The 24,574-nt window shown below is 47.0% G+C and overlaps 1 protein-coding gene and 1 long non-coding RNA gene across 2 annotated transcripts; one reads left to right on the top strand and one right to left on the bottom strand.

The window, feature by feature from the left end:
• The first annotated feature begins 8,799 nt into the window (after positions 1 to 8,799).
• MRO (maestro) lies at positions 8,800 to 24,319 on the top strand. Its single transcript, XM_008148288.3, has 7 exons — positions 8,800 to 8,861; positions 14,659 to 14,761; positions 17,117 to 17,263; positions 18,479 to 18,661; positions 21,162 to 21,317; positions 22,231 to 22,338; positions 22,726 to 24,319. The coding sequence occupies exons 2-7, from the start codon at positions 14,663 to 14,665 to the stop codon at positions 22,777 to 22,779; spliced, it is 747 nt and encodes a 248-aa protein (XP_008146510.3). The 5' UTR covers positions 8,800 to 8,861; positions 14,659 to 14,662; the 3' UTR covers positions 22,780 to 24,319.
• On the bottom strand, positions 14,692 to 21,795 carry LOC129150896 (uncharacterized). The gene is made up of 3 exons (XR_008557694.1): positions 21,670 to 21,795; positions 20,203 to 20,278; positions 14,692 to 14,893 (listed from the first exon to the last, which is right to left on the bottom strand). It is a non-coding gene; the product is annotated as an uncharacterized LOC129150896 (long non-coding RNA).
• Positions 24,320 to 24,574: the final 255 nt, after the last annotated feature.

Raw genomic sequence — 24,574 nt, 5'->3', positions numbered from 1 at the left:
CAGGGAGCATATAGGCTTTTATCCGTGTGTTTATCTTTATATGCCCTATACCCTCGCACTGGGCAAAGAGCCTGGCACCGAGGAGACGCAATAAATGTTTATTGAATGAAAAAGTATTTGTCTAATGACACCGTCAGGGCAACCAAGGCAAATGTGGTAAGCAAATAAATACTGGAGCCTTCCACACTGGGATCAGCAAGGTCTAAAGAGCATCTGTTACACTGATGTGTTGAGAGAAGAATGAGTTCAGTATTTAAGCCCATTTTGCAATGTGTAGCAGAATGGAGGGCATGTAACACAATCACAATGTGTATCACTTGTAATCCAAATCAAGGTCTGATACCCTGACCTAGAACAAAGGCATGATTCAAAATGTAAATCTCCAGAGAAGAAAAACATTTTGTAAAATACAATACTTCGCTCCTACATCCTTTCCTGAAGAGAATTTTTTTAAAAGTACATTTTTAAAATTTTAATTTTTAAAATATATTTTTATTGATTTCAGAGAGGAAGGGAGAAGGAGAGAGAGATAGAAACATCAATGATGAGCGAGAATCATTGATCAGCTGCCTCCTGTATGCCCCACACAGGGGATCAAGCCTGCAACCTGGGCATGTGCCTTGACTGGGAATTGAACCATGACCTCCTGGTTCATAGGTTGACACTCAACCACTGAGCCATACCAGCTGGTTATACACACACACACACACACACACACACACACACACATACATATATACATATATACACATATACACATATATATACATTATATATAGGTATTAAAGATATAACTGTCACTCTATTTCTTGATTTGGCGTTGCTATGTCACTTAATTATATTAAACTAGAGGCCCGATGCACAAAATTCGAGCAAGGGCCTTGGCCCAGTCCCCGCCTGCTGCCGCAGCCGTGGGGAGGGGGCGTGCCTCTGCCACCTCTGCCTCAGCCCCCACCCACTGCAGCTTTGTCTGGAAGGAAGGATGTCCGGAAGGAAGGACGTCAGTTTAATTAGCATATTACGCTTTTATTATTATCGATGTCATTCCTGCTCATCCAAGAAAAATCTTTATTTTTCATCAACTTTTTTTTGGAATAATGTATGTGTAGCCTAAATAAATGTTCATTTGGGGAAGTGAATTATTGTAACAATGAATTTAGTTGTACTTTTATTCTTACAGAGGTTTAAATTGCAGGAACAAATAGAAAGCTAGACTTCTCTTTTTTCTAGAGACCCAAATCAGAGAGAGAGAATGCCAGCTAATCTCTTTCTTCTGCACCCACTTAGACCCATAAAGTGAAGTAACCACACAATTAGTAGCTATCTAACAGGTCCCTGAGTTTTTTATTTTTATTAATAACTAGAGGCCCGGTGCATGAATTTGTGCACCAGTGGGGTCTGGCTGGCCCACCCTGATCAGGGCCGATCAGGCTGGGCTGGCCAGGGGGAGGGGATGCAGGAGGTTGGTGGGCCGGCCCCAACCCTTAATCGAACTCTGGTCAAACTCCCGGTTGAGGGGACAATTTGCATATTACTATTTTATTATATAGGATTCTTTATTGTTGAAACTATTACATATGTTCCCTTTTTCCCCCATTGAACCTCTTCATTCTGTTCCTGCCCCGCCCCCCCACCCCAGGTCTTCAGCACCTCATTGTCTGTGTCCATGGGCCATACATCTATGCATACAAGGTCTTTGGTTGGTTACCTCCCACCCTCCCCCGCCTTCCCTCTGAGATTCCCACTCTGTTCCATGCTTCCATGTCTCTGGATCCACTCTGTTCATCAGTTTACTGTGTTCATTAGATTCCACATATGAGTGCGATCATGTGATGCTTGTCTTTCTCTGACTGACTTATTTCACTTAGCATGATACTCTCCAGGTCCCTCCATGCTGTCTCAAAGGGTAAGAGAGTATTCTGTTTTACTGCTGCATAATATTCCATGGTGTAAATGTACCACAGCTTTTTTGTCCACTCATCTACTGATGGGCACTTGGGCTGTTTCCAGATCTTAGCTATTGCAAATTGTGCTGCTATGAACACAGGGGTACATATATTCTTTCTGATGGGTGCTTCAGGTTTCTTAGGATATATTCCTAGAAGTGGGATCACTGGGTCAAAGTGGTCTCATATTTAATTGCAGTCCCATATTTAATTTTTTGAGGAAACGCCATACTAACAGGTCCCTGAGTTTTTAAATGATGGCAACTTTGGGGGCACTGATTTCACACTCACCCAGAACTGATTAATAAAAGAAAGAGAGATTGCCGATACTCTTCTTCTATGATTAAATATATTTGTTGTCTAGTAGATAAGTGAATTCAGTATTTGTTTGATATCAGAAGCAAGAACTGAGAGGTAAAATGCCGTGAGAGAGATCTCCACCTCCTTATTTCGTCACCACCGCTTCCTCCCTCTCTCCTCTGCCCCATCGCTATCACACACAACAACACAATACAGAAACCCCCTACAGTCTGTTTTTAAAATGTATTTTGTGTGTGTGTGGGGGGGAATGTTCACAGCAATTAGAAAACATTTTGATTTTTTTTTAATGTTTGAAAGTGTAAGAAAAGCAAAGACCTATAACTTTCTATTCTGGTAATCCCTGTTGATTTTTAAAATTGAAAGCAATAAATACTTTTGGTAAGAAAATTCAAACAATACATAAATGTATACTTTTAGAACTGAAAGCTTTCTCACCCAATTATTCTCCTCAGAGGAAACTCCTTTTAATGATTTCTTGAGTGTCTTCTCAGAAAAATAACTTGCTATCTCTGCATATATTTCTTTTAAAAAATGTACATACACTGAATTATACTACAGTCCCCTCTGCACTTGCTTCTTTCACTTAGTGATATGCCTGGAACATCTCTGTATCACACATCGACTGTATTCTCTTCACACTGCTCCCCAGTGCTCACTGCAGGAAGGTGCCCAATGTACTTATCCAACCTCTTCCCTGCTGGCTGCACGGACAGGAAGGAACACGTTATGCAGCTTCCACAACACGCTTAGCCAGAGAGGAGGGCAGAGAGGAGACAAGGTGAGACGGGATAAAAGGGCGGCAGAAAGGAGGGCCACAGAGTGTAAGTGTGGCCTTGGAGGTGAGGGCAGAATCCACAGATGGACTCTGGCTGGTCAAAGCAGGTCAAAGCAGGCGAGGAAGCAGACCGCTGGGACCCCAGTCCATCAACTCATGTGAGGCTCTAGGCCAGTGGGCGGCAAACTCATCAGTCAGCAGAGCCAAATATCAACAGTACAACGACTGAAATTTCTTTTGAGAGCCAAATTTTTTAAACTTAAACTTCTTCTAACGCCACTTCTTCAAAATAGACACGCCCAGGCCGTGGTATGGAATAATGTATGTGTAGCCTAAATAAATGTTCGTTTGGGGAAGTGAATTATTGTAACAATGAATCGCCGAGTGTGGCTCTTGTGGAAGAGCCACACTCAAGGGGCTAAAGAGCCGCATGTGGCTCACGAGGCGCAGTTTGCCGACCACTGACCTAGGCAACTCCCCCCTCACTCTGCCTGCCTCGGTTTCCCTCCCTGTCAGAGGCCTGAGAGCCACTCCCTGCTAAGATGGGAAGCACAAAATGAACACACAGCATAAGCGTGCTTTGGGGTGCTGTTAGAAGCAGGGACACAGGACTCGGGGTCACGCCTGTGGGGTTGGTCCAGTTCTCCTCAACAAGACTGCACGCGTGGCTTCCTCCCTGGCCCTGGGAGAGCGAGGAAACCCCTGGGCACCCTCAGCCGCTGGTCTGTGCTGTGTCTCCAGCACTTATCAGGGGCAGGGAGCCTGAAAGGCCTTATTATGCGTTTCCTCTCTCGTGATGAAACGCTCGCCTGTTCTGTTTCATCCTCAAGGTCAAGCGCAGCTTCCGACCCGCCCGGCGCGTCAGGGACCGCGATGTTCCAGGGATGAGTCCGGGCCGTCCATCAGGGTGAGCCCAGGCAGGAGCCAGCCGCACCCCGCAGGGCCCGGCCGGTAAGACAGCACAGGCCTCTCCTGGGGTCGCGATTCTCCCAACCATTGTCGTCCACGCAGCTCCTCGCTGGCTGGAGACTTCCCTGGGGCTGCAGGTGTCTGCATGCGTTCTGATTGCTTCTGGAAGGAGCGGGTCGGTGGTGGCGTGGGAGTAGCTGTGTTCCAGCTCGAACACCTTTTCCTTTTCCTTTTATTTGCATTTATTTTATGCTGAATCTATTCCCGGGCCATGTGTGTTTGTTTCTTCGGGGATACCTTTTTCTTCTGGAGCAATCTGCTCTCCCTGGGTAAGTTCTGGCTCGCTGGGCGGGAGGCGCAGGAGGGCTTCTCTGAGCCGGGCGTGCAGCGTGGGGGTGCTCACCCGGCCGGCTCACTGGCCTGAGAACCGACCTGGAAACTCTGAGCTCAGCATTCCTCCGCACTTTAAACTCATGCAGCAAGGACCCAGCGCTCCTTAGGGGCCACCGACCCTGCGTCCTGCCCCCCTGTTCGGCTTGGGCACCCCACCACCGTAACAGGGAGGGGCACGCGCTGCCTCTGCAAAGGGACATCGGTCAGAGGCGCGGCGGCTTTTCAGATCTGCACACCGTGGTGGTCCGGGCAGCGTCACGGGGGTCCCAAGGTAACATGGAGACGTGAACCCCTCCATGTGTGTGGTTGTGTGTGTGTGTGTGTGTGTGTGTGTGTGTGTGTGTGTGTGTGTTTCCGGGTCAAGTGAGTAGCAAACCACGTTCAGAGATCAGTTCCGGCTGCTGGCGAAAGCACCGGAGCTCATTCTTGCATTCTGGGCGCTAGTCCTGACCGTCGAGTAAGAAAGCCAGGAAGACAGAAGGCGGGTCGGCCAGAGGGTGGGCTGGGCCAGCGCGCGGCTGAGAGTGTTGCTCATAGAGTTTGCGGAACTGGGGGGCCTTCGGTCCACTCCCCATCCGGGTGTCAGGAGGCGAGTCCGCAGGAGGCTCCTGCCTCCCTGTGCCAGAGGCTGTTTGAAGCCCCGGGGTCAACGGGTGCTTCTCCATGTGGCCAGAGACCATTGTTTTAGGTGCAAACAATCCAGATGTTTAGTCGAGTGGGAAACAAACGAGGCCTGAAGTCTGTGAAGAGGGCTGTCCGCTTGCGCCCGCAGCTCTGGGCTCTCCCATTGGGGCAGGTGCCTCGTGGAGAGCGTGGGGAGCCTGAGGTTACCTGGCCCATCTGGGGCCACCTGGCTGGGCCTCACACCTGGCTGGGCCTCACACCTGTCCTGTGCCTGCCTCCTAGAATACCTTCTTCTCTTCTCCCCCTGCTCAGCTCTGTCCCTGGTAAGCCCAGGTACCTGTTGACCCCACACTCCGTTGACTCCTCTCTGTGCTACACCTCGACTCCTATGGACACAGGAGACCATGTCCCAGCTCCTCTGCTGGCCAGTCCTCTGCAGTCAGTGTGTGGCCACCGACCAGCACTCGGCCTTGCTGAAAGCTGGATCTCCATACACATGTGAAGAATGCAGGGTGGATGAATGAGGAATTGGTACTCCTAAGTTGTGGCTGAGGAAGTGGCCGATTTTATTTCTTTTTGGAAGTAAAAATCAAGAGAGGGTTTGGTCTGGCCGATAGTATATCCAGAAAGGAGGTGAGAGGGGGAAATAAATTAGACAATGTCCAATCACAGAAGGGGGCTCTTCTGAAAATCCTGACCCTGAACAGAAACCGGTTTGATGGGTGACTGTCATTGTCTTCCTTTCCCAAGGCTGAACTGAAAGAGAATTATTGATTGGTTGACTTTTGCCATTTTCATCAGGGATGCAGACTAAAGAATTACCCTGTATGCCCTTGCCAGTTGCATCAGCCCCAGTGCTGATGATAGGGAAATATTAATTGGGAATGAAAAGAGTCATTAAACAACAAAATGCATAACTAGGGTGTGTGAAGGATGCCACGTCATCAGTCTACCGATATGTTGCCATCAAATCATCCCGGGAGAACTCCCTAAGGCCACGTTAGGAGCATTCTTGGTCTCTGGACCGTCGTGTCCTGGTTTGGATGCTTCCAGAGTGTGTGCTGCGCCTGGGTCTCTCTGGGGCCATTAGCTACATCCGTGGCCTTCGTGTTAATGGAGGTGACGTTGGGTCGGAAAGGCTCCTGGGTCCCAATGCTGGTTTTCTTCGTGGCTTTAAGCCAAACAGGAAAACTTGTCTGTATTGTGGTTTTCCCAAAAGAGAAAGACACTGTTTGTCTGGCAAATATCTCAACCCCGAATACAAAGAAACCTCAGACCGAGGGGCCGTTCATCGTGAATCTGTTATTGCCCCTCTTGGCAGACAACTCACCTCTGGTTTTACTGGAAAGAGTGAGGCTGACGTGATAACTTGAGCTTGCTCATCCTTCTCATTTTCTGTGACATAGCTCTGTCTCTGGGGGCGTCTCCCAATTTCAGACAGAAAGGAAGGTGCCTCTCCCTCCTGCCAGTGCTAACTCTTCCCCAGTCCCCTGACCCTGCCCTTGGCCTCTCCCTATATCGATCGCTCTTCACTACTTGCACCAACCCCACATCTCAGGTCTCCCTTGCAACCGTTTTTGTTTGTTTGTTTTGTTAATCCTCACCCAAGGATATTTTTCCATTGATTTTTTAGAGAGAGTGGAAGAGAGAGGGAAAGACAGAGAGAAACACTGATATGAGAGAAACACATCAATGGGTTGCCTCCTGCACGAGCACCGACCAGGGCCCGGGCCAGGGAGGAGCCTGCAACCAAGGTACGTGCCCTTGACCGGAATTGAACCCAGGACCCTTCGGTCTGCAGGCCGATGCTCTATCCACCGAGCCAACCCGGCTAGGGCTTTTTTATTTTTTTCCTTGCAATGGTTTTCTAACACACCCAAGCTTTATTCTATTGGGAAAAGCCCACAGGAAAACCGAAGTGCCTTTGCTTGACCTTGCTGTCACCTCGAGTCTATTTATTGCTTTCCCTTTGCAGCAAGACATCTCAATTTCCTCCTTTAACTTAGCCCCTTCGATTTGTTAGCTTCCTCCCCCCCCCCCCCACCCCCGGCTGTTGAAACTGCACTCACAGAGGTCCCCTGTGGTGCCCTGGTGGACCCAGTCCAGAGAGGGTACGGTTTCAGTCTCATCCTTGTTTTCTCAGAAGCATCTTTCTGTCCACTTTTTTCTTTCAACCTCCCCTTCTGATGTACTTGTCTGCTTACCTCCTGGTTAGATTTCCCAGACGTGCCCACTGCATAGCACTGTGGCTGAGAGTCTAGGCCAGTGATGGGCAACCTTTTGAGCTTGGTGTGTCAAACTTCGCCAAAAATCTGAGCATACCTCGGGTAGTGTGTCACTTTGAGGAAAAAACATTATTTCGCTATATTTATAGTTTAAATAACATATATGTATAATTGTTATATATAATTGTATTTAATAAACCATAAACTAAATATTTAGTGCTGACACGTGTGTCAGAGGTTCGCCAGCACTGGTCGAAGCTCTGCCCTCAGCCTGCCTGTGGATGAATTCTAACTCTGCCACTAATTAAATGCATGGCCTTTAGCGAGGTCAGCTCTGTGTCTCAGTTTCCCCGTTTTTAAAATGGGGATCAAGCCCTTGCTGGTTTGGCTCACTGGATAGAGTGTCGGCCTGCGGACTGAAGGGTCCCAGATTCGATTCCGGTCAAGGGCACATGCCCGGTTGCAGGCTTGATCCCCAGTAAGGGGTGTGCAGGAGGCAGCCGATCAATGATTCTCTCTTATCATTGATGTTTCTATCTGTCTCTCCCTCTTCCTTCCTCTCTGAAATCAATAAAAAATATATATTTTTTAAAAAGTAAAAATAAAGTAAAATGGGGATCATAATAAGAGTGCTGGCCTCAGGTTTGCTGTAAGAATCAATTGAGATAGTCTATGTCATATATACTCCAATGTTTGGCACCTAGAAATATGTAAGACGTATTATCTATTAGCATACCCACCTGCTTCTAGAGCTTTGAATATGTAACCCCCCCCCCCTTTTTTTAGGACATATTGCCTACTTTATCCAAAACAGGGCTGGACAATAAGTAATTATGGATAAATGGATTTATGCAGTGGTTGGAGAGTCCAGAGAGGGAGGAATGATGGGGTGAGGGAGGCTCCCAAATTCTGCCTGTCACCTCCAGGGTTTTGGCTTGGTTTGTTTTAGCAATAAATCATTTAAATTGCTGAGAGTTTAAATCAGTCCTTTCGGGACCTGGGTGTCTGTCGAGCAGGAAGGGGCATCAACAGTTAAAGCTCCAGTTGCTGGTGCAGCCATCAGTCACAAGGAGGCCGCTCGGCCTGGAACAGGGCGTCCCATCCTTAGATTCAAGGCGGCTCTAACAGGATTAGTGCGGAGAAGGCTGCCGGGAACCGTCCACTGAGTGATGCTGCCATCTAGCGGCGGCTCCGGGGACGGCACTGGGCAGAGCCGTTCCGTTCGCTGCAGAAGAGCCTGGAACCGCAGTCCCTTCTTTAGAAAGTGTGGGTGAGACCCGGCAGGAGGGAGGAACTGGGGGGAAGCACCGCCAGGCGGCGGCGGAGAAGCACTCGGCACAGTTTGGCGAAGTAAAAGGCACAAGTGATGCTCGTGCCCACCTGGAACAACCTGGTCCGTATCAGAGGACAGTTCCCTCCCCCACCCCCACCCCCACCCCAGACCATCTGAACTTTAACCCCCCCTCCCCCTTCACTTTCCAGCGCTCTGTGCTGACCCTTTATCCTGATCAGACCCTGCTTCACTGTCTCATTTCCCATCTGTGCTAGGAACTCGGGGCTGGGAAAATTGAGCCGAGTCATCCCATTTGGCTACCGTCCCGGGAGCGGCAGTCCCCGGACCCGCGCCCCCGCTGCGCGCGCCAGCACCTCCGCACGTGACGGCCGCAGGTAAGGGGCGGCCGGTGCAGCGGGAGACACCGCGGCCACTGCGGCTCCCCAGGCCTCTCTGCGCCGTCATTCTGGTCACTGGTACCATATCTGAGCAGGCTGATGTTCTCTTTGCAAAACTGAAGTGGGTGATGCGGACCATGAACCTCACTCCCCCACCCCCCACCTCCGCTTTTTCCCCACAAGCTCTGCCAATCCAATCATTATCGATCCACCTATGATCAATACATGGGTTGTAGGTCATTATGTTCATTCAGCTAAGAGCTTCAGGATGAAGGGAGCGGAAGGGAAGATACTGGTGCTTCGCAGTGTGTCAGCACCAGGCACCGCCTAAGAGCTGGCTGTGTCCCAGAATACAGTGATGGAAAGTACCAGGCCCCGAGCTGCTTAGCAAGAGGTATGGGGCTTGTTTGAGAGAGTTTAGGAAAGTCTGAGGCATGAGCCAAGACAGGCCATTTGCATGGAAAAAATTGCTGGAAGCGGGCAGGCAAGTTGCACGGGGCAGGGTCTCAGGGAATCGCCAGGGCAGGGTGAGCGGTGATAGCCGGGTCGATGGAGACAGATATGCCCTCCTGCCAGCTCTCCGGAGGGTGCCCCAAAGGAGCAGTGGCTCTGCGGGCACCTCTGTCTGGGAGAAAGCTGCCTCCGCTCTCTCCCTGAAGCCAGGCAATTCAGTTTCTCCCTTACATCCCCGGTGCCTTGTCCAGCTGCTGCCCCAGTGCTGGAGCTCAGAGGGAGGGAGTCTGAGTAAGTTGTGCACCGGCCCTTTAAGAGGAACGCCTGGGCCTCCAATAGCCCTTTGTCTTTCTCAGTTTTACAGCCAAAAGTTATGGGGACTTCTCTTCCTGGCACTGGAACCTGGGCTGGGGGCCTGGTGTGGGGCTGGGGCCTTCGCTCCCCAGGGGAACCTCCACAGCCGAGATACCCCTGCTGATTTTCACCTGCCTCATGTGGGCGTGGGAACGGCCCATTTCTGTGTCTGCCAGTCTCTGCGAGGCCTCTTTCATCCTTTGTGGTAGGAATTCTGTCCAGCTAGACTTCGGGTGGTCCTGAATGATGGTTGTTCTGAAGCTTATTTGTAATTTTGATGTGGTTTGGGAGGATGTTAGTACCATGTATACTTACACCATTATCTTTTAAAAAAATATATCTTTTTAATATATTTTTAAAATTATTTAAATTTCAGAGAGGAAGGGAGAGGGAGAGGGAGAGGGAGATAGAAACATCAATGATGAGAAAGAATAATTGACTGGCTGCCTCCTGCAGGCCCCACACAGGGGATCAAGCTCACAACCTGGGCATGTGCCCTGAGTGTTACCAAATCACCGGGGGGGGGGGGGGGGGGCAAGATGGTGGAGCACCCCAACCCCCACGCACCTCCAGGTCAATCAGAGTCAAATGTGCCACGGCACACCTGTGTAACAGGGCTGGTTCTACCAGCTCCTGCATTTAAATCCATTCAAGACTCCGGGACAGTCAGTAGGGTGGCCAGCTTATTCCGGTTTGTCCAGGACTTTCCTGGTCTTGGCCCTGGGAGTCCCTGGAAGTCCCGTGGGCAAACCAAGGCCACCAGTTACCCCAGCTCAGGGACTGCCGGTCAGAATTTCACGGTGAGCTTTAAAAATACTGCTGCCTGGGCCTGCCCCCAGAGGGGACGTTAGCCTGGGTCCGGGAGCAGCCAGGGCGTGAGGAGGTTGAGAAGTTCCTCGGGATTCTAATGCTGCCTGGGTTGAGAACAACTGCAGTTTCTGGCCTGTCATTTCTCCTACTAAAAGTATTTCTAAACCCAAACAAAGTCAATGGTTCTAATGAAGTCAGACCCATACCACACACCATATACAAAAACGGACTCAAAATGGGTCAACAGCCTAAATATAACGAAAACTATAAAAATCTTAGAAGAAAACATAGGGATACATCTGTATGACCTTGGATTTGGCAATGGATTTTTAGATATAACACTAAAAGCATGAACAACAACACTGAAAATAGATAAATTAGACGTCAAAATTAAAGACTATCATGTATCAAAAGACATTATTTTTTTTTAAGTTATTGATTTTAGAGAGAGAAAGAAAGGGAAAGAGAGAGAGAGAGAGAGAAACATTGATTTGTTGTTTCACTTATTTATGCATTCATTGGTTGATTCTTGTATGTGCCCTGATTGGGGATTGAACCTGCAACCTTGATGTATCAGGACAATGCTCTAACCAACTGTGCTACCCGGCCAAATGACATTATTAAGAAAGTAAAAGGCCAACCTACAGAGGGAAAAGTATTTATAAATCATATATCTGATAAGGGTCTACTATCCAGAATATATAAAGAACTCTACGACTCAAAATAAAAAAAAAAAACACTAAAAAATGGGCAAAGGATATGAATGGACATTTCTTTGAAAAAGATACACAAATCACCAACAAGCACACAAAAAAATGCCATTAGTCACCAGGGAAGTGTAAATCAAATCCACAAAGACATAACACTTCATGCCCACTAGGATGGATATCATAATAATTTAAAAAGCTGGAAAATAACACCTATTGGCGATGTGGAGAAATTGGAATCTTCGCACATTGCTGGTGGAAATGTAAAATGGTTCAGCCACTATGGAAAACAGTTCGGTGGTTCCTCAAAAAGATAAGCATGAGCCATCTTCTGACTCAGCAATTCCACTCCTAGGTACATACCCCAAAGAATTGAAAGTAGATACTCAAACAAATGCCAACGTTCATAGCAGCACTACTCACAAAAACCAGACGGTGAGAACAAACCACAAGGTGAAAACAACCCAAGTGTCTGTCAGCAGATGAATGGATAAACAAAATGTGGTATATCCATGTAACGGAATATTACCCAGACATGAAAAGGAATGAAGTACCAATATGAACTCCAACATGGATGAACCTCAAAAACACGTGAAAAGAAAGAATCCAGCTCAAAAGGTCACAATATTGAATGAATCCATCTATATATATCCATAACACAGTACATTAATAGAGATAGAAAGCAGATGAATAGTTGCCAGGGGTTGGGAGAGGGCAGAATGGGGAGTGACTTCTTAACTTGTAGGGTGATGGAAAAGTTTAGAACTAAATAGAAGTGGTAGTTATACCACAGTTAAAATAGTTGATTCTATGTTATCTGGATTTCACCTCAATAGAAAAATTAATGGTTTACTCTTATCTACAAAGTACCATTGAGACTAAACTCTTTAGCGGTCAAAGTCCTTCACAGCTGATCTTTACTTGCTGTAGCCTTATCTTTTATCACTCCCATGATACTAACTGCCTATCCATGGAATTCCACTGAAATCCCAGCGTGTCAAATACACTCTGCCTTGAAAGCTCACCCACGTGGCGAGGGAGGTCGCTATCAGCAGTTCCAGCCACAGTCCTCTCTTGATTCTTGTAGCTCTTAGCTTTACACCCTTTCACTCGGAGCCTGGTCCTGGGACCAGGAGCACTGCTGTCCCCTGGGAGCTTATTGGAGGGGCAGAACCTGGTGCCCAACCCCAGACCCACTGAGTCCAAATCTGCATTTTAACATGATCCTCTGGTGATTAAGTCTGAGAAGCACAGGCTTATACTCGTGGGCCTCAAATTAGGATGTAGATCAGCATCACTTTGTGAGCTGTATTTATTTATAATATACTAGAGGCCCCGTGCGTGGATTCGTGCACCAGTGGGGTCCCTCAGCCTGGTCTGCGCCCTCTCACAATCCGGGACCCCTCAGGAGATGTTGGACTGCCAGGGGTCGAGCCGAAACCTGCAGTCTGACATCCCCCGAGAGATGTAGTAGTGCATGAAGCAGCAGGCAGCTGGGGAGGAGCCGGGGCCGGGTGCTGCGCTGCTCCGGCTCATCCGGGCCCCACTGCACCTGCCGCCGCTGCCACCGCTGGGAGGCTCGCGCTGCCGCAGCTGTGAACCCGGCTTCTGGCTGAGCAGCGCTCCTGCTGTGGGAGCAATGGATTTTTAGATATAACACTAAAAGCATGAACAACTACACTGAAAATAGATAAATTAGACGTCAAAATTAAAGACTATCATGTATCGAAAGACATTAATTTTTTTAAGTTATTGATTTTAGAGAGAGAAAGAAAGGGAAAGAGAGAGAGAGAGAGAGCGGGAGCACACTGACCACCAGGGAGCAGCTCTTGCATTGAGGGTCTGCCCCCTGGTGGTCAATGCACATCATAGCTACTGGTCGACCAGTTAACTGGTCGAGCGGTCGACTGGTCACTTAGGCTTTTATATAGAGAGATATTTTAACCCTTTGCACTCACTTGCTTTTTTTCTCGATTCCTTTATTCTACTCGGGATTTAATTTTTTAAATACCCCAGATTTTACAAAGCGCGGCAGTAGAATAAAAAACTGGAGTTTCTTTTCATACAAACTTATTTATTTGGATTTTTTATATTTCAAATTATTGATACATTCAAAGAGTATAAAAAGAGCTGCTATCGATGCTAACCGTGTCGAGTCACACTCGTCATCCGAGTGCAAAAGGTTAAATAATATATACACATGGTAAAATGACCAACTACATATATCCTATCTAATAAAAGGGTAATATGTAAATTAACCATCACTCCATCACAAAATGGCGGTGCCCAGTCCCCTCAGCCCCGTGGGAGTCCCCCAGTCCTGGGGGGGCGGCCACTGAGAGCGGGCAGCATGAGTGGCCTGGTGGAATGCTTGCTTTGTCACCACGGCGACAAGGCAAGCGTCCCGCCCCGGCTGCAGAGGGCCTCTGGGCAGCAGGCACAGAGCGGCCAGGCCCTGCAGAGAGCAGAGAACCACGGGGAGTGGGCCTAAGCTGTCAGGGCTCCCAGATTGGAGAGGGCTCCCCTGAGGGTTCCCAGATAGGAGAGGGTGCAGGTCAGGCTGAGGGACCCCCCCTTCCTCTCCCTGCCCCCCATCCCGTGCATGAATATTTAAAGTAGTGAAAAAAGTAAGTCTCCCTCCTACCTCAGTTGCTCAGATTTCTACCCGGATGCAATTTTTGTTCAAGTTTCTTAGATATTCTCCCCTGTTCTATGCATATGCAAGCATACATGTACATATTGGTTTCCCTCCCTCATTTTGTGATTACACAGATGTCAGCCCACTTACACACTGATTTGCACTTTTCACTCAACAGTATATTTTGAAGATCACTTAAGCACACGTAGACTGCACAATATTGTCTTAATGGCTGCATAGGAGCCATCCTATAGTTGTATAGTTGTAGTATATATGTGTAATTTCTTTCTAGTACAACTATTAAGGACATTATGTTGTTTATTACAAAGCTCCGTTGCCTATCCTTTGTGAATATCTTTGAGCATATGATGTGTCAGTGTAGGAAAGATTTGCAGAAAGATAGGTACAGTTTAAACATTGTAAGAGATATTAAAATCTCCTCTAAAAGGCAGAACCAATTTACATTCTTGGGGAGCCTTAAGGAAATTTTCAGGATACTTTTCACTTCAGCTCTCTATGGGTGGGGCTCAGAATCTGTATTTTATTTCTTTGGTGATTCTGATACTATAAGACTGTGGGAATCAGGGCAGATCATCTTGAACCCTGTACTGTGATTCCCCTTGAGCTGCCTCAGGTTGCTCTTTATCATTTTATGTGACTGTTTAATCTTCTCACCAAGGTGACAGGTTCCTAAAGACAGGCCTCAGGGATGTTGCTTCCTTATATTCTTACCCGATACAGCACTTTGTATGATGATGCTTGTTGATGATAAGGCTTCGAAGAATGTTAGTGGTTCCTATAATGATTTTTATTTTATTTATATTTTTTTTAGTTCCATGGACCAAACACAGAGAAGAATCCTGGGCCAGCCCCTTTCTATGCCCACCACCCAGCCCAAGAAGAAAAGGACTCCAATGATGTCTTTCTTTTCCAAGGTCGGACATAAAATATTGTGAACAAATTCCCCTTCCCAGCAGCCACTGTGTAACCTGTGTGCTGGCCTGGTCTGCATGAGTCCAGCTGGCTCCACTGCGGTTCCTTCTTCTGAAAAATGTCTGATGATACTTCTGTAAACACGGACAGAATGTTTATAGAATCACAAGATGAGTTGAGATGAGTTTAGCTTGCTGTGGAATCTATAGATATAAAAGCCTAAGTGACTGTTACAACTGGTCGACCGAATGACCGGTCAACAGGTCACTATGATGTGCACTGATCACCAGAGAGCAGACGCTCAACGCTCCCACAGTCAACCTCCCGCGGTCCCTCCCCCTGAGATAGGTGCCGATTGGGACTGGGCAATTCGGCCTGATGGCCCCAATCGCCAGCCAGGCCGAGGGACTTCACCGATGCACAAATCTGTGCACCAGACCTCTAGTTAATAATAAAAATATAGACTGAAAAATTAATATTCAGAGATAATGATGAGACGTGGTAATCACCAAAACACCAAATAAGGCTGTTGATCTCGTGTCCAGCTCCCCACCCCAGTCCATTACTAAGGATGGTGAAGAGATGGCTTTTTCTTGGTCTCATCTGCATCTTGCATCGTCTTGGTTCTGACTCCAGGACCTGTTGCCATGTCCTGTGTTGTGCAGAAACCCAGGGCCTTCCTGGTCTCAGGGTTCCTAGGCTCACTGCACAGGTAACCCATCTCTTGATCCACAATCATGTCAGGTTTAGTCCTTGAAGTACAGGTTTCTTCACTGGCTACAAAGCATTCCCCATTTTTTCATTTCTCTGCATTTATTTTCCTCATTGTAAATTGCTCAGATGCATGCATTCTGGGGTGGGACATCCTGCAGGCGCCCTGAAACGTTTGTAGATGTGCTTTGCTGTTACATCAAATGCTGTTGAGTTGAGTAACATGAGTACTGAGCATCGACCTTGGATTTAGCCATATTGGGGTCTGGGGAAGGGAGGCCATCAACCTGACTGCAGAAGGTTCAAGGCAGAATGGAGAGGAAGTGGAGAAAGCAAGTATAGGCATGTCTTTCAAGGTATTTAGCTACAAAGTTGAGCAGAAAACATGGTGGAGGAGGCAGAAAAGCCCAGGAAGCTCTTTTTTTCTGAGATGGGAGGAATACAGAGAATTTAGTCCTGCCAAAGGGCTCCCTACTCTCAGCTCACGCCAGCTCTTCCCCATCCCCTTTTCTTTTCAGTTCTATCAAACCCTCCGCTGGCCTAGAGCACCTCTGTTCTCAATTCCTCCAAACCATCATCAACACCAGCTCTGCATTTTTAAAAAATATATTTGTATTGATTTCAGCGAGGAAGGGAGAGGTAGAGAGAGATATAAAAATCAATGATGAGAGAATCATTGATCAGTTGCCTCCTGCATGTCCCCTACTGGGAATCTAGCCTGTAACTGGGCATGTGCCCTGACTGGGAATCGAACCATGACCTCCTGCTTCATAGGTCAACACTCAACCACTGAGCCACACCGGCCGGGCTGCATTATTTTTTTTTTACCCCTTTTTTTCCCCCCTCCATCAATTTCTTCATTATGTAGATCAAACTACATAAATATAGAGGGTGGGGCAAGAGTAGGTTTAGTATAGTTGTGAGTACACGAAATACAGAGTTCATTCTTGTATTATTATTTATTAATTACTAGCTTTCCCGTTGCAGGAAAAATCCTGCAATAGGATTTCCTGCTGCACTCTACCCCGCCTCCATTCCTCCCTTGTCTCCCGCCTCACCTTCTCCTCCAGCCCCCCTGCGTTTCCCTTCACCCCCGGCCCCGCCTCCGTTCATCCCTTGTCGCCCGCCCCGCCTTCTCCTCCAGCCCACCCACGTTTCCCTTCACCCCCGGCCCCGCCTCCGCCCCGCCCTTGTCGCCCGCCCCGCCTTCTCCTCCAGCCCGCCTGCTTTTCCGTTCGCCCCTGGCCCTGACTTCGCTCCTCCCTTCTCCTCCCCTTCCCCCCTCTTTTGATGCTGTCTTGATATGCAAATTAGCCCCATCTTTGTTGGGGTGATTTGCATACTCGTCCTAATTGGTTGGTGGGCGTGGCTTGGCTGGTGGGCATGGCTTAGGTGTAGCGAAGGTGCATTCAATTTGCATATTTGTCTATTATTAGATTAGATTGTTATTATTTTCATTACAAACAACTATAAACCTACTTTGCTCCCACCTGTATTTCTAGCAAAAAAGTCAGGTGTCTTCAGATGGAGAAAGAAGGTGTAAAACTGAGCTGGCAACACAGGATTTTCTCTAGAGGAAGGGATTGGGGTTGGGGTTGGGTATGACTGAACACTCCCAAATCGATATATTTTGACTCACTACCCAGGTCTCTTGGAAACTGAGGTTCCAGAAGAGGGAGCATTTGAAGAATGTGCTTTACATCTTGGCAGAAAGAGCCCGGGACCCCAGTGCTAAAAAGCGTCACCTGGCAGTGAGAGGCCTGGGAACCATGGCCCGTGAGAACCCCGACAAGGTAGGAAGGGAAGGTGGCCTGGAGTCCCCAGGACTGAGATATGGTCGCTCATGTACTAGTTACTATTGCTGTGTAACAGATCACCACAGGCCTAGCATTGATTAGCTTGCCGTTTCCTTGGGTAGGGAGTCCAGGTACAGCTTAGCTGGGTCCTCTGTCCAGGGTCTTGCAAAGCTGCAATCAAGGTGTGGGCCAGATTACATTCCTTTCGGGAGCTGGGGGTCCTCTTCCTAGCTTATAGGGCCATTGGGAGAATTCAGTTCCTTCCAGTTGTAGGACAAAGGTCCCTGCTTCTTTGCTGGCTTTAGCTCCTAGAGGCGCCCACTCATACCATGGTAGCTTACTTCTTCAAGGTCAGCAAGTCTCTGCTAAGAAGGAGTCTTATGTAATGTAAGTAACCATGAGAATGACATCCCCTGAGTGTTGTCATCCTATAGATTCTATAGTATAGAATAAAGAGCTAATATGCTAATTAGACTGGATGGTGGAACGACCTTCTGGAACGACCTTCCAAAATGACCTTCTGGAACCACCAGTGGGCAGGGGGCGGGGCCACCAGGCAGCCAGGGCTGCAAGGGCCGAGTCCCTTGCAAGAATTTCGTGCATCAGGCCTCTAGAATTCAATAATAGGCTAGAATCAAGTCACCAGTTCCTCCCACACTCAGGGGAAGGAGACCGAACAAGGACATACGCATTTGGGGTCAGCACACCTCAGTATTCTCAACCTTGGGAAAGAGGTGCAGGCAGGATTAGCACACAGCTGGACATCACCACTTTGGTGAATTCAAATTATTTTCTAATAATTTGTTCTTGTTTAGCGTCTCTTCTTTCAGCATCTGTCAACGTCAGTGACCATTTCATCTTGTCCCCAGTATGCCTCAGAAACCTAGATTATCCAGTCCAAACCCCTCCTTGACACGCCCTGCCTAACCTCATCCACCCATGGGTCATGCTCCAGATCACTCTGTGTTCTCCTTCTAAGACTGAATTGGGCTCTTGGGACAGGTGAATGAAAGCATTTGTTTTTTATGGTGTGTTGTGTTTTATTTTTTTTAAGCATTTTTATTTTGATGAGAGTTGTTGCGGTAGATCCTGAAGAAAACCATAATCTCCTAGTTCAAGTCCTAAGTTACTGGACAATTGGAAGTGGAGTTGCTTTTCAATGCACGGGGAGCAATTTCTGTGCTACTAATGCTATTTAAACCTTGATAACAGGTGAGAAAGTATAAGAAAATTGTCCTAGACCTGCTGGTGCATGGATTGTATGATCCCATGAGTTCTGAAGTCATCCACGAAAGTCTGAAGACTCTGACCATCATCCTGGGCAAGATCCAAGGGAAAGGTTTGGGCTCCTTCTTCATAGACATCACTCTTCAGACCAGGACGCTACTAGATGACGTAAGTGGATGACGCAGGAAAATTACAGGTTATGAAAACCAAATTGGGGCTGGAAATGTGAGGCCTGGGTGTTGCTCAGGGAACAAGATCTCTATTATTCACTTATTTACTATCAAATCTTTAAAAAAAATTAAATTTATTGCGGTGTCATTGGTTAACAAGATTACATAGGTTTCAAGTGACCATTTCTGTATATTGCATTGTGTGCTCACCATCCAAAGTCAAGTCATCTTCTGTCACCATATATTTGCCTCCCTTCACTCTTCATTACCCCTCTTCCCCTCCCCTCCAGTAACCACCAAACTGTTGTCTGTGTCTATGAGTTTCAGTTTTATATCCCACATATGAGTGAAATCATATGGTTGTTAGCTTTTCCTGACTTATTTCACTTAGCATAATATTCTCAGGGTCCATCCATGTTGTCACAAATGGCAGTATTTCATCCTTTCTAATGGCTGAGTAGTATTCCATTGCATATATGTACCTATCTTCTCCATCCAATCATCTGTCAAAGGACACTGGTTGTTTCCATATCTTGGCCACTATGAATAATGCTACAATGAACATAAGGATGTATATATATTTGGGAATAAATGTTTTAATTTTTTTTTCAGGTAGATATCCAGAAGAGGGATTACTGGGTCATATGGCAACCCTATTCTTAACTTTTTTGAGGAACCTCCATACTGTTTTCCATAGTAGCTGTACCACTGTACATACCTACCAATAGTGAATGAGGGTTCCTTTTTCTCCACAACCTCCCCAAAACTTGTTATTACTTGTCTTGTTGATAATAGCCATTCTAACAGTTGTGAAGTGGATCTCATTGTGGTTTTGACCTGCATTTCCCTAATAGCTAGTGGAGTTAAGCATCATCTACATATATAAAAGGTTAATATGTTAAGTGTCTGACCATCTGACCGGTCGCTATGATGCACACTGACCACCAGGGAGCAGGCGCTCAACGCAGGAGCTGCCATGATGTGCACTGGCCATTTACAGAGAAATGGCACCATGGACCTGGCGCCCACAAAGCAACACTCGGCTTCCCCAAAGTGGGACACAGGCCCTGCCACCACCCTGGAGCCACACCCCACCAAATCGCAGCCAACACTGCCAAGACCCCATGGCACAAAATGTGGCCCACAGCCCAGCCCAGCCCAGAAACGGTGGCTGTGGGCACTGGGTAATGACATCACTTAGCAACACCTGACTCCTCTCCCTAGCGACTAGCCTCCTTGCAGTTTCTTCAGCCCAGGAACACGACTTGCTTTATAGCCAGGCACAAACATTTTACACTTTAACCAAATGTCTGTGAAGCATTTTCCCATGCCTCATCTCATTTGATCCTCACAGAAGTCCTGGAGGTAGATAGGAGACTCGGTGGAATCCTATTTTCATTAGCTGGAGAATGGAGATTTAGAAAGCTTAGAAACTTGACTGAACTGAAAAGAAGTAAGAGATGGTGGAACTTGAAAATGACTTCAGGTTTTCTCACTGCACAGAATATAGTCAAACACTGCTGCAATTAAATAACTTACCCTTTGTTCTCCCTGCGTGATCTACAATAATAATCTGCTTTGTGTTGATAGTTACTGCTGTGTTGCTGGCAATTACCTGAAAGGGAAGTTGGGGTGCTTCACTGGGCTTAAATAATTTTACCTAAATCAAAAAGCAGGTCTAATTAAGCAAGTTTATCTCTCTATATAAAGCTTTCGCTGGCGCCAATTGCATGTGTGTGTTTCCATCTGTCATTGTCGATTGTGAATTTGGTTGACACTTCTATTATAGAGAAAGGGCAAATAGCAATATTAAAATATTTCTTCTAATTAATTTCCTTTTAATGTGCATGAATTCATGCACCGGGCCACTAGTTTCATATATGTGTTTGCCATTTGTATGTTTTCTTGGGAGAAGTGTCTGTTCAGGTCCTCTTCCCATTAAAAAAAAAAATTGATTTTTAGAGAGAGAGGAAGGAAGAGAGAGAGAGTACAACAATGTGAGAGAGAAATATTGATCGATTGCCTCCCATAAGTGTCCCGACCAGGGATAAAACCCATAAGCTAGGTATGAGCCCTAACTGGGAATCCAACCTGCAACCTTTTGGTGTATGGGAGGATGCTCCAACCAACTGAACCACCAGGCTAGGGTGAGACCTACTTTTTAAAAATAAACCTTTTTTAAAAAAATTTTTTGAACCATGTAAATGTATTTTATCTCTAAATCAATAAGTAATGAAAAAAAAAAAAAAAAGCTGGGAAGCTGGGAGTAGTACTAGTGATCCCCAAGTCCAGTCCTCTTTCTTATCCGCTGGTGAAGAGGTTCATTGAAGACTCAGGCCCTCGCCACCTCATCCCCCCCCCCCCCCCCCCCCCCCCAGCCAGCCAGTGCTACAGACTGGATCTGACGGCCCCCCTCTAACATGCTGTGATTTCCTCTGATGCAGTTGCCTTTCCCCACTGACCTGGGTTTTGTTGTTTTGCTCACGGGGGACCCGCAGGAGAATGACAGCCTGAGATACTCAGCCTTTGTCTTGTTTGGGCAATTGCCTGCCTTTGCTGGGCGGAAGTGGAAGAAATTTTTCACCAACCAAGTTAAGCAGACTCAAGATTCCCTCCTGACCCATTTACAGGACAGAAATCCCCAGGTGGCCAAGGTAAGTCCGTGACTCTCCGAGCGACTGCAAAAAATCTCCGTGCCTTTCCTCCAGGGAGGCCTGAGGCACCGGACTCTCAGCTCCGGCCAGTTCAGTGACAAACACTGAGCAGCCCATCCACGTGACTCCTGGGAAAAGTGTCTCCTCGATGTGTGACCTCTCTCTGAGCCAGTCTTCTTTTCCACGGGCTCCTGCCCACGGCCCCCTCCCAGCACCCGGCAACGCGAGATGAGCTCAGGGCAATGCAGGGCCGGGCAGAGAGGCTCAGGGTTAAGCCACGGGCAGTCCACATGACGAGACATTTATTCATGCCTGTTAGCTTTTGTCACGGCGCCTAGTACAGACTTCCTACCTCTGGCTTCCCAATTCCCTAGGGAGCTTGTGTTTCATTCTTGGAGAAAATGTGTCCCAACAGCGTTGGGTCAGCCGCAGGGATGCTCTGGAGTGGGATGGGGCGAGTGTGTCAAAACCACTGGGAGCAAAGGGTCCCACAAAAGCACTTTTCTTGAGAGAGAGAGAGGGAGAGAGATTGGATAGGTTAAATTTAGGAATCCAGTACCACTTTTGATGGGACAATAACAAAGGCTGTGGTAAACTACAAAGCCATGCCCTTCCCACCAGCCCCATATTATAGACGTGGTTGTTTTATAAGCATAAATCCTTTAAGGTTAAAGGTTTCAAACTTCCTGGAAGTCACTTTCACACCCTCAGGGGCCCCCAGACCCGACTGAGTGCAAGCCTCTCCCTTGGTTGGGATTATAGAATTCTCTAGTAAAGTATACGGTTGTCTAACCACGATGCTGTCGACCTGAAACCAATACAAAATAACATTGCATGCACACTGGAATTGAAACGATAAAGAGAAATTCCCTAATATTTTTTGGCAATGAGATGGGAATCGTATCTTTCTCAGGCTTGCAAAGCCACATTCCGAGCCTGTTCTCCCTATCTGAGGCAGAGGAAGGAGCGCAGCTTCCAGAGCGAGGACGATCGGAGGAACCCCAAGCTCTGCCGGCAGCTGGTGAGTGAGCGCGGGCAGGAGAGAAGCCTCCCACAGGTCCCTGTGCGCCTGGGGCACACCAGGAGTTTGCCCCCATCACGGACTCACATTCCGATTGTAATTGACCCATAATGCAGTGTAAGTGACGAAACGCCTGGAAGATTATGCACAAGATACATTGGCAGTTCCAGTCCAGGTCATTCAATGGACACGGGCCATGATGCCTGGAGAATCTGAAGGTCGCTTGTGCCCATAGTCTGCACTGGGCGACGGCCTACTCATTCTGTGTGTGTGTGTGTGTGTGTGTGTGTGTGTGTGTGTGTCGGTACGCGGGGGGGGGAGGGAGAGGGTGGAGGAGAGGGGTTGGTAACGCCCTCCCTCACGTGTACCTTTGCTGATTTCTTTCAGAGCCTCTACCATCCAGAGCTCCTGCAGTACTTCTACGCAAATAAAATTCTGTAAACTCGGAGCCGAGGGGATATGCTTCCGTGTGAGCAGATTGCCAGAGGGCTGATCGCTCCCTCTCCTAACTCTTCAGATGCTTCTGCCTGCCTCTGGCAATTGCGATAGAAAAGGGGGTGTTGGGAGAGCAGCTGATGGCAAAAGGAATACTGGGGTGTTGTATGATTATATCCACAGCAAAGCTGAATGGCTTTCCCATGTCCGTTTCTCCCCATGCAAATTTGATGAGCAGGTCCATACTTTTAATAATGCATTTAAAGTCTATGTTGATTCAGTGCTTATTTCTCAGCTTTTTCCTTAAGTTCAATGCTATCACATCATCTTTTTTTCCCCATTTAAAAAATTTTTTTAAATTGATTTCAGACAGGAAGGAAGAGGGAGAGAGAGAGACAGAAATATTCATGACGAGAGAGAGTCGCTGATCGACTGCCTCCTGCACGCCCCACACTGGGGACTGAGCCTCAAGCCGGGCATGTGCCCTGACTGGGAATTGAGCCGTGAGCTCCTGGTTCGTAGGTCAGTGCTCAACCACTGAGGCAGCCGGCCAGGCACAGCATCTATTTTTAATTTTATTTCAATTTCTGAGGCTCAGAAGAAGAATGATTACTTTAAGTGTGTTTTAAATCTGCTATTGATACTTTGCTATTTGCTAATGATATCTTTTCTTGGTAAGACCTGCTTAAAGCTGGTCAAGGTACCGAGAAGGTGGTTTGGAGGAGTATCTCCAGCTTCTCATAATCTCCAACAGTCATTGCCTCCAAGATCATTCCAAACAAGAATTAATAAAGGGAAAACAATCTATAAAGCATGTGTTGTAAAACCTCAGGCTGATGGTAAAATATGGAATACTAAGTAACATTTATTGAGAATGTTTATGCTAAACGCTGTGCAAGTACTATTTAATACAACAGCACTATGAGAAAGGTACTGAGATTATCCTCATTTTATAGATAGAAAAACAAGGCATAGGGAAATTAAGTAACTTCCCCAAGATGACCCAGGAAACGATGGAGCCAGAATTCAAACGCATACGGTCTGACTTTTGGAGCCAACATTCCACCACCACGCGGTACCGCCTTACTAGGGAATAATTGATGGATGGTTAGAAATGTAAAATAAATAAAATTAAAAAGAAAAACTCCTCAGCTCCTGCTCTTCTCTTTAACTCACTTAACTTTTGCTTTTTTATGTATTAAGTATACATTTTTATTAATTTAATTTGTGAGCTAAGTATATATTTTTATTAATTACCTATTAGCTATTATGTCAGTTTTTGGGTGATCAATCCTAGTTCCATGAGAAGTCACAGCACTCTGATAAAAGATTTCAAGAAAATTCTCTTAGTGCCTCCCATCTCCCCTCCAATCAGATTGCTCCCAGAGCTTCCCCTACAGAAATTCTGTTATTAGCCCTCACCGGTTTGGCTCAGTGGATAGAGTGTCAGCCTGTGGACTGAAAGGTCCCAGGTTCGATTCCGGTCAAGGGCATGTACCTTGGTTGCAGGCACATCCCCAGTAGGAGGTGTGCAGGAGGCAGCTGATCAATGTTTCTAACTCTCTATCCTTTTCCCTTCCTCTCTGTAAAAAAACAATAAAATATACATATATATTTTTTTTAAAAAAAGAAATTCTGTTATTACCACTGAACTCGGCATTCAGGGCATACCCTGGACTATGTCCATTTTGAAATTGGAAAACACAAGAAGGTCATAAATGCTACAGAGGGACTTTGACGTCATCCTTAGAACCAGGAACTCAATTTTCTGCCCCAGCTCTCCGGAGATAGGACCGTGTAA

Source organism: Eptesicus fuscus, chromosome 12 (genome assembly GCF_027574615.1).
Source record: "Eptesicus fuscus isolate TK198812 chromosome 12, DD_ASM_mEF_20220401, whole genome shotgun sequence".
Taxonomy (NCBI): Eukaryota; Metazoa; Chordata; class Mammalia; order Chiroptera; family Vespertilionidae; genus Eptesicus; species Eptesicus fuscus.
The sequence above is the reverse complement of the archived record's forward strand: the minus strand, read 5'-3'. Positions and strand labels throughout refer to the sequence as shown.